The 10,901-nt window shown below is 39.1% G+C and overlaps 1 protein-coding gene across 1 annotated transcript; it reads right to left on the reverse strand.

Annotated features, from left to right (window-relative positions):
* Positions 1-185: 185 nt before the first annotated feature.
* Positions 186-9,529, reverse strand: LOC127642222 (mitochondrial-processing peptidase subunit alpha-like). Its single transcript, XM_052124891.1, has 13 exons — positions 9,407-9,529; positions 8,720-8,922; positions 8,534-8,613; positions 6,656-6,738; positions 6,349-6,443; positions 5,856-5,956; positions 4,927-5,190; positions 4,734-4,826; positions 4,508-4,626; positions 3,927-4,017; positions 3,779-3,838; positions 3,546-3,690; positions 186-1,365 (listed from the first exon to the last, which is right to left on the reverse strand). The coding sequence occupies exons 1-13, from the start codon at positions 9,451-9,453 to the stop codon at positions 1,196-1,198; spliced, it is 1,551 nt and encodes a 516-aa protein (XP_051980851.1). The 5' UTR covers positions 9,454-9,529; the 3' UTR covers positions 186-1,195.
* Positions 9,530-10,901: the final 1,372 nt, after the last annotated feature.

The raw sequence follows: 10,901 nt of genomic DNA on the forward strand, positions 1-10,901 counted from the left end.
ATGAAATACAAGCTTGACTGCTCCATGGATACTGCTATATATATATATATAAGAATAGTAAGTAATCCGGGCCTGCATCTGTAACTGAAAACTATTGATTTTGAATGATGCTGCAGTCACACCACTAGGTGTCACTAAGTCCAAGATGACAAGCAAAAAGTTACTGCGTGCATCACACTGGAAACGAAGAGTCAAGCAAGCGCTTTATAGAATACAGTATTCAGTGAAGTTTGCTATGTTTTGGCAAATGTAGTAGGTTAACCAGATACTCAATCCATCCAGAACATTTTCATATAGTAAATACTGCTGAAATATTAAGTAGAATGTTAGTATGCTATTCCAAACGGAGCCACTACATTTTAATTTAAAGAACTTCACAGAATCAAACCTTTATTTTTCAGGGGAATATGAGGGTTTTACTCAAGAGAGACCCACCCATTGAATAACCTACAATAGAGTATTCGCTAAAACAGTAAGCAGACAGACACTGTCACCAAAAAAATGTGTGAGATAATAAATATGACAAACTTGTGGGGAAAACGAGCAAAAAGGGATGTTGATATTAATCATGATGACGCAAAAAACAGCTTAGGTGAAGGAGGTTCATGTTTACAGTTATTTCAGTGTACAATACAATCAAATCAACAGACTATAGCATAAAAATACATTTAAGACACATCATCCAGTTTCATGTTTGTTTGTAGTAAATGGAAGGTGAACAGTATTCATCATTTTGCTTAGATAATGCTTAGACATTACCATTTGAATTATATCTAATGAATAATGTGTGACTGTGAGTTCTTTATAGAGCCAGTTTGTGAAATATTTGAAGCATAATTAAATGTACTGAATATCTTTCTGGTTTATGTTAACCAGATGTATAAACTGCAACGCAGAAGTGTAAAAAATACACAATCAGCAAGACCATTTAGATAATTCAACTAGAAATGTCAAAAGTGAATGTTATTTCACTTTAAAAACATGGGTTAAACAAAATCATGCAAATTTTAAGTACACACCAGCCTCTCAGATGTCATATAAAAGGTTATCAACCCAGCATTTAAATTCTAAACACTGTATAGGTGACATACAAGCACAGTCCTTCTAAGCATTGCACTTAAATTCCAGTCAGTAAAAGAATAGTATTTGTGGGTTCAGTCCTCATATTTGCCTCTAGATAGTGCCAGCCGCTGATCTATCGGAACAGGCGGTATATGCGAGAGAGGCGTCCATCTTTACTAGTGAGAGCTGCTTGAATGTCTTCATAAGATGGCATCTCCGTCAGATCTCCCAGTGCAGCTACTGCAGGCTTACTATGGAGCATTTTTGTTGTAACTCTCTTGATGTCATCGGCTGTAACATTACCTAAAACAAAGAGACAGGGGAAAAGCCTGTAAATTAATTTCTTTAGAAATGGTTCACCTGAAAAATGTAATTCTGCCAACATTTACTCACCCTCATGCCATCCCAGATGTGCATGTGTTCAGTTCTTCTATTGAACAAGATTTTTAGAAGAATATCTCGGCTCTATTGGTCCATTCAGTTGAATGGTGGCCAGAACTTTAAAGCACCAAAAATCACAATTTAAAGGCATAAAAGTAATCCATAAGACTCCAGTGGTAAAATGCATATCTTCTATGGATTAGGTGTGGGTGAAAAACAGATCAGTATTCAAGTCCTTTTTAACTATTAATCTCATTCTCCACTTTTGAACAGCCTCAACCAGTAGGTGGCTAAATGTGAAATTAAAAAAGTAACTTCCACACCAGAATGTGGAAGTGGAAGTATAGTTATACACTCACCTAAAGGATTATTAGGAACACCTGTTCAATTTCTCATTAATGCAATTATCTAATCAACCAATCACATGGCAGTTGCTTCAATGCATTTAGGGGTGTGGTCCTGGTCAAGACAATCTCCTGAACTCCAAACTGAATGTCAGAATGGGCAAGAAAGGTGATTTAAGCAATTTTGAGCGTGGCATGGTTGTTGGTGCCAGACGGGCTGGTCTGAGTATTTCACAATCTGCTCAGTTACTGGGATTTTCACGCACAACCATTTCTAGGGTTTACAAAGAATGGTGTGAAAAGGGAAAAACATCCAGTATGCGGCAGTCCTGTGGGCTGAAAATGCCTTGTTGATGCTAGAGGTCAGAGGAGAATGGGCCGACTGATTCAAGCTGATAGAAGAGCAACTTTGCCTGAAATAACCACTCGTTACAACCGAGGTATGCAGCAAAGCATTTGTGAAGCCACAACACGCTCAACCTTGAGGCGGATGGGCTACAACAGCAGAAGACCCCACCGGGTACCACTCATCTCCACTACAAATAGGAAAAAGAGGCTACAATTTGCAAGAGCTCACCAAAATTGGACAGTTGAAGACTGGAAAAATGTTGCCTGGTCTGATGAGTCTCGATTTCTGTTGAGACATTCAGATGGTAGAGTCAGAATTTGGCATAAACAGAATGAGAACATGGATCCATCATGCCTTGTTACCACTGTGCAGGCTGGTGGTGGTGGTGTAATGGTGTGGGGGATGTTTTCTTGGCACACTTTAGGCCCCTTAAGCCAATTGGGCATCGTTTAAATGCCACGGCCTACCTGAGCATTGTTTCTGACCATGTCCATCCCTTTATGGCCACCATGTACCCATCCTCTGATGGCTACTTCCAGTAGGATAATGCACCATGTCACAAAGCTTGAATCATTTCAAATTGGTTTCTTGAACATGACAATGAGTTCACTGTACTAAAATGGCCCCCACAGTCACCAGATCTCAACCCAATAGAGCATCTTTGGGATGTGGTGGAACGGGAGCTTTGTGCCCTGGATGTGCATCCCACAAACCTCCATCAACTGCAAGATGCTATCCTATCAATATGGGCCAACATTTCTAAAGAATGCTTTCAGCACCTTGTTGAATCAATGCCACGTAGAATTAAGGCAGTTCTGAAGGCGAAAGGGGGTCAAACACAATATTAGTATGGTATTCCTAATAATTCTTTAGGTGAGTGTATATACACTTTAAAAAAAAAAACAATGGACATAAATATTGATCCGTTTCTCAACCACACCTATTATATCGCTTCTGTAGACATGGATTTAACCACTGGAGTCTTATGGATTACTTTTGTGCGGCTTTTGTGATTTTTGGACCTAATGAGTTCTGGTCACCATTTATTTGCATTGTATGGACCTACAGAGCTGAGCTATACATCTAAAAGTCTGTTTGTGTTCAGCAGAAGAAAGTCATACACATCTGGGATGGCATGAAGGTGAGTAAACAATAAGAGAATTTTAATTTTTGGGTGAATTATTCTTTAAAGTCAACAAATGGATTAAACATTTCTAAAGAAAAAAATACTTTAAAACCATTTTAAAGAATCAACGAATCTTGACTAGCACCTCAAGGAAAAAAAATAAATGATAAAGGGGTAATGTCATAATTTAAGAGAATAATGTAAATGTAATGCAATTGTAAATATATTAGCAAAATAAAGCATTCAGTGACATGTACACTTTAAAAATATCATCAGTACTTACTGATGAGCTCACAAAGCTCATGTGGGAGTTTCCTTTTGCCTGTTGAAAGTACTTGTCGCCCAACGTCTTCAAAAATTATTGGTCGTGATTCCAGGTTCATCATGAGCATGGACTTCAGCTGTGTCTTGGCTCGTTCCAGCTCCACCTACAGAAAACAGAGAGATTTCTTGTTTTAAGTGCTGTATCTCAACAAACTCCAAGCTAAAAAAATAAAATAAAGAAATCAGTCTTACTTCTGCTGTCCCAGTCATCTGAATGAACTCCCGTGTAATAATCTCCACCATTTCCCGCACCTAAAAGTAATTGAAGACAGTCAAATAACTCAAGTAACAAATTTACATTACTCTAGGTATGTTTTATCCCAAAATATAACTTGTATACCTGTCTAGGGTCTGCACTTGCGTGGATACACAGCACACCACTGTCTTCATAACTGTGATGGTAAGAGGTAGCATTGTACATCCAGTGATGCCTATACAGAAGACAACATGTTGCTATAAACCTTTCCTTGCTTATATAGCATTGCAATTCAATACCACAGGGAATATTCACCTTAGAATTATGGCATTATTTACTCACTTTTATGTTGTTCCAAACCTTGATTTTCTTTTGTGGAACACAATTTCTTTTTTTAAATGTTGCAATCCCTGAATTCCATTCCATGGCAGTTAATAGTGACAAGACAAACTGAGCTGAAATCTACTTTAAAGTTAAAAACTTAACTTTGGTTCTGCTGAAGAAGGAATGTCATACACATCAGGGATGGGTTAAAGGTAAGTAAATCATGAGGATTTAAATTTTGGGGTGAACTAATCCTTTAAAGCTTGAAAAAATTAGGGGGGTAAAACATTTTGGGCTCAGCAGAAGAAAGTCACATGGGTCTGGAACAACATGAGGGTGAGTAAATTACATGGGGGGGCTATTCCCTTAATGATGATGAATATTCAAAGATGATGCCACACCTGTTGAGCACATTAAGGTAGAGACGAGTGAACATGCCTTTTCCTGGACCTCCAGCAGAGAAAGACCCTCCACCTCCCAACAAAGTATTGAGGACGGCAAAAGGAATGAAGTCATCCTCCTGTCAGTCACAAACAGGTTTACATCAGCTCAAAACACTTCTAGCAAGTGTGACAAAAATAGATATGGCTGACAAGTATTCATTATAAATAACATTGTGTAACCAACCAAGAAGGAGCAGCTCTCCAAGCCAATCATGATGTGGGTTAGTTCAGGAATGGGAGTGGGACCCAAGCTCACATCTGACATGTCCTTCACCATCTACGGTGAGACAAATAGCTTAAGTCAAGCAATTTTGGAACCTTTAAAAAAAACAACAAAAAAAAACAAGTTGTCTGCTGGCCTTCCAAGCTTTACTCACCTTAACAATGCCACCTGTGTACTGCGCTACAGACAAGTCAACATTGGCAGGTGTGCTCACTCCCCATACCGGTTTAACATCTAGCAGATACTTTCTGGCACATTCGACAAGCTGCTCGTGTTCAATGCCGACGCCGGCCAACACCATGCGCTCTGGGCAGTAATAGTTCTGTAGATACTTATGAAGCAGCTTCTTGTCAATCGTCTCAATGTTATTAACAGGGCAGAAGCGAGGCAGGCCCACCGTGTTTCCTCTGTATGCTGCCTAAACAGTGGAGACAAAATATGAAATAAGCCGTTTAAATGATCGACAGCCAAGAACGGGCACTACACCTTTGTGGTACCGTGAACCTTTACCAGGACTCAACTATAAGGATCAAACAAGCAGTGTAAGAAATGAACTTTTCCATTAAGGAGCAATATTTGACCCCCCGCCCCTCGAATTTGAATTTCAAGGGTAAGTTCTTTTGCTTTTTGTTTCCAAGCAATATAATAGGTATACCTAGGCCTTGAACAGAATATTAAGAAATCAGATTTTACAAACAAAACACAGAAGAACTTATTATGGGGGCATTTTTTTCACCCCAGATTTGGAATTTGGGGGCATTTGTCTCACTTTTGCTGTAATTTTTACCCCAAGCCACCATTATGTTATGAGCCTGTTAATAAGGGATTTTTTATTATCATTTATAATAGTTAAAATCATTGTAATATTATAAATATTAGACATTTATAATGTTTATATTACAATTGTTATAATATATATTTTTATAGGAGTTTCATTATTTAACTTTCATTATAACATATTTCATTTAAAGAACCATATTTACCACAGTTGATGTATTGTGTTAATTTGCAACTCTCACACTGGTCCTGGACCATCCTTAGTGTCAATCCCTGTTTATGTGTAAAAAAAGTGGGCCAACTCACAGCATGTATCATTTCTGTTAGTAAAGGCTCCGGATCAGGTCTCATGTTCAGATCCTCCAACTCGAACCGCACAGCCATTCTGGTCATCTCTATCTCCTCGTCTGCACAAGGGTAGTTGACATTACATTTCAAGAAGAGCCCGTAGTGTGACATACTATATATATACTTCATAAACTTTTGAACAAAGTTATTATTATTATTATACATGCAGATTTATGAGCTCAAATTAATTAAGTGACTGTGTGGAATATTAGAACTTGACAACATTTATTTGATCACACTTAATAGGTGATTAAAAACGGTGGAAACACTTGACCAGTATATATATATATATTATATCCTCCTATAAATATTACCCTAAATTATTATTCTTGTAAAAAATGAATGTCCATGTTACCTGTCAATTAGCCAGAATCATATGACCGCTTGGTCTTTGATTGGCTATTTTGAAGATTTAATGACAAACTACATCATTACTTTTGCAGGTGCTCACCTAATAAACGGGGCTGTAGAACAGCATCTGACAGGAGGTTCACTACAGTATCCAGACCTTTCACTTCAGCTGAAACAGCATACATTGTTGTATCCCTGTAACAGTCAGAACAACAATTTTGCACAATGCAAGTATAATAAAATGTTAAGATCAAACTGAGTGCACTGAAAAAAATCATTAATTTGGGATATCAGATGTTTTAATGCAAGTCGTGAAAATAAGCCAAGATATATTGTGTATTGGAGTAAATATGACTGCTTTGGAATAAATTATGGAATAATAATAATAAAAAAAAATGAATTAAAACCTGGATGTTTGGCAGTCACAGATGCCTCCATGTTTCTCAAGAGTCAGGAGAATTTCATCTTTACTTCCAAACTGGGCTGTAGACTTAATGTATGATATAACAATTGCTTGGTTAAGGCATTTTAAAAACAAAACAACTGTTTCATCCATCCATCCATCCATCCATCAAGTCAGAAGTTTACTTAGAGCTAGGTTGAAGTCATTAAAACTCTTTTTAACCACTCCACAGATTTCATATTAGCAAACTATAGCTTTCAAGTCGTTTAGGACATCTACTTTGTGCATGACAGGAGTAACTGTTTCAACAATTGTTTACAGACAGATTGTTTCACATTTAATTGACCATCACAATTCCAGTGGGTCTGAAGTTTACATACAATAAGTTAACTGTACCTTTCGGCAGTTTAGAAAATTATGTCAAGCCTTCAGCTTCTGATAGGAGGTGTACTGAATTGGAGGTGTACCAGTGGATGTATTTTAAGGCCTACCTTCAAACTCATCGCCTCTTTGCTTGACATCGTGAGAAATCAAAAGAAATAAGCAAATACCACAGAAAAAAAATTGTGGCCCTCCACAAGTCTGGTTCATCCTTGGGAGCAATTTCCAAATGTCTTAAGGTACCACGTTCATCTGCACAAACAATAATACCCAAGTATAAACACCATGGGACCACACAGCCATCACACCACTCAGGAAAGAGACGCATTCTGTCTTCTAGATATGAACGTAGTTTAGAGCAAAAAGTGTAAATCAATCCCAGAACAACAGCAAAGGACCTTGTGAAGATGCTGGAGGAAACAGGTAGACAAGTATCTATATCCACAGTAAAACGAGTCCTATATCGACATAACCTGAAAGGCTGCTCAGCAAGGAAGAAGACACTGCTCCAAAACTGCCATAAAAAAAGCCAGACTACATATTGCAAGTGCACATGGGGAAAAAGATCTTACTTTTTGGAGAAATGTTCTCTGTTGTGATGAAACAATAAGGCCATAATGACCATCGTTATGTTTGGAGGAAAAAGGGTGAGGCTTGCAAGCTGAAGAACACCATCCCAACCGTGAAGCATGGGGGTGTCAGCATCATGTTGTGGGGGTGCTTTGCTGCACGAGGGACTGGTGCACTTCACAAAATAGATGCCATCATGAGGAAGGAAAATTATGTGGATATGTTGAAGCAACATCTCAAAACATCAGCCAGGAAGTTAAAGCTTGGTCAAAAATGGGTCTTCCAAATGGACAATGACCCCAAGCATACCTCCAAAGTTGTGGTAAAATGGCTTAAGGACAACAAAGTCAAGGTATTGGAATTGCCATCACAAAGCCCTGACCTCGATCTGAAAATTTGTGGGCAGAACTGAAAAAGCTTATGCGAGCAAGGAGACCTACAATCCTGACTCAGTTACACCAGTTCTGCCTGGAGGAATTTGCCAAAATTCCAGCAACTTATTGTGAGAAGCTTGTGGAAGGCTACCCAACACGTTTGATCCAAGTTAATCAATTTAAAGGCAATGCTATCTAATACTAACAAAGTGTATGTGAACTTCTGACCCACTGAGAATGTGATGAAAGAAAGAAAGCTGAAAAAAAAATCACTCTCTCTACTAATCTCTAATCATTTCACATTCTTAAAATAAAGTTGTGATCCTAACGGACCTAAGACAGGGAATGTTTTTGAAAAACTGAGTTTAAATGTATTTGTCTAAGTAGTATGTAAACGTCTGACTTCAAATGTATCACTTTGAGGTCTGTTTGTATACCTTTAAGCTTGTATACTTTTAAGCAAACCTCAAGCTTTTTAAAACTTTCAGGCCAGACTTTGTAAAGCCAAAATCAAACTTTTTATATCTATAGTTTGAAAATATAATGAATGTACTTACAGAAAATGCAAGTTTTTCCAAAAAGTGTGCAATTCCACTGGGATATTTCGCTTCATGACGTGAGCCTGAGTTTACTAAAACTAAAAACAACAATGTCAAGTAAGAACAGTCAGTTTTTGTTTCAACTAATTATAGCATTCATTTACACCACAGCAGAATATCTGCTTCAGGAAGCGTCATACTTACTTCCAACAGTACAGAATTGACCAAATTTGTTCTGAGATGCAACTTTAAGTCCGTTTTCCAATGTGGTGATTTTAGTCTCGTTTTTTTCATGGCTGCCCACAGAGGCAAAGACAGGCTTGGGAATCCCAGGTAACGGTGTGGACAGAGACACATTGGGATACACACCGCCGTTGCTGTACTGCCTGCATACTGCAATTCCATACCTGAATTACAAGAGAGCATCAGTACAAATCAACAAAAATAACTGCGAGAGTTTGCTTATCGAGGCAACTCTCACGTAATTAAGCATGTCAACACAGTAGAATTCTGACAAATACACAGAAACAACAACAGAGCTTCTACATTTTAATTGTTAAAGCAGGGCATCGCTTAAATATATATATATATATATATATATATATATATATATATATATATATATATATATACACACATACACACACACACATATATATATATATATATATATTAATAACTGATGCATACGCCAATGCAAGCGAAATTTTGTTTAACATTATCAAATGTACACAGTAACAAGCGACTTTCAGAAGTTGAGACGATTTCAACTGTATACTCATGCAGATATGTTCTCCATTAAAGCCAAGGCAAACAAATTCCTTCTTTGGCTTTATATAAATGTGAAACACGTCCACACAGCTCGTAAATAAAGCAGACATTAGATCAAACCTATGAGCTCGACTCCAGCCCCTCAATCTTGACATGTGAGCAGCCATGTTGGATTCTATTTGACCAGGAACGCCGCCCGGAAATGCCTTGTCACGGTGCTGTGCTCCGCTGTTGCCTGGAAACCATTTTTTTTTTTTTATGCTTTATTTGGGAACAAATCACACAATAAATACAAAATAACAATAACAATAATTGTTATGCCGGCAGACAGACAGAAAGCTACTCTGCTGTTGTGACAGGAAGAGGTATTGCAGACACAAGTGACTTCAGCCAAATAAAAAAACTTGCAGAAACTTTTATGTAAAAAAAAAAAGCAACAGCTTAATTTTAGTTAAGCATATTGTTAGAAATAGGTATATCTCAGCCCTGTCCAAGAGAGAAATGCTGAGTTGCTGCATTCCATTCCGAATACATTATCAGACATATGTTTCATGTTAGCATGGAGCTAGCTCTCTCTCTCTCTCTCTCTCTCTCTCTCTCTCTCTCTCTCTCTCTCTCTCTCTCTCTCTCTCTCTCTCTCTTCCTCTGTGTATACATTGTGTAGTGTGTAGACTGTAATAGTGTGTATGCCAGAGGTCCGAAGGCTCTTAAGGTTTTGAAGGAGACCAACATATGGACTTATTATCTATGAGGTAATGTCTGTTTCTATTGGTCTGGAGAAGTGAACTCCCTCCAGTATTTACATATATATTTATGTTATTGAGGAGACAAGGAGCTTTTTCTATTCTTTACTTTTCTCCCCAACGTTGGTTTGCTTGATTTGATTCACGACTCAATAAAAACCCGGAGAGGAAAAAGGCACTGAGGTTTAGAATATCTTATTTCTAACATGTATTGTAACGTGTTCAGGGTGGGCAAGGCGGAGGCGGAAACCCTCAGAAAAGTCAACATAAATTGAATGATGGAACTGAACTTAAAACAACATAAAACAAACACATGCAGTATGTCTCTCTCTCTCGAACTGGCATCTCCGGCTCTCTCTCCCAATGATTACGAGACCCAGCGCAGGCCGTGCACCCTTATGGCCCGGCAATGCCCTCCTCCTCATCACACTCCTCGCCTGCCCGATTCAGGCTGGGGCACCATCCGGACTGGCCTGGAGGGCAGACACTGCGCTTCCGGCTGTTCCGCCAGCCGATGGTTCACCCCGCCTCCTGGGAACTTGGGGTGAGGGAGAGGGGAGAGGAAAATGGCGAGCAGGAGGGATGCACAGAGAGAGAGAGAGAGAGAGAGAGAGAGAGAGGAACGAGAGAGAAAAACTTGCTCTCCAGTCCTCCAGTCCCCGCACGCTGTCGACTAGTCCTCAGCCACTCTTCCGCCCTCTGGCCCCTGGCGGATGGAACGGCTCCTCCCCTTCCTGGCTCATGGCCGGCAGCGGCGATTCTGTCCCCCGGCAGATGGCTGCGGCTCCTCCCCTGGAGGACGGCAGCGGTAAGGACTCCACAACAGCGCATCCCTCCTCCATCCCGGGTTTCAGCACCAATGTAACGGGTTC

The sequence above is a fragment of the Xyrauchen texanus genome, chromosome 4 (assembly GCF_025860055.1).
Source record: "Xyrauchen texanus isolate HMW12.3.18 chromosome 4, RBS_HiC_50CHRs, whole genome shotgun sequence".
Lineage (NCBI taxonomy): Eukaryota > Metazoa > Chordata > Actinopteri > Cypriniformes > Catostomidae > Xyrauchen > Xyrauchen texanus.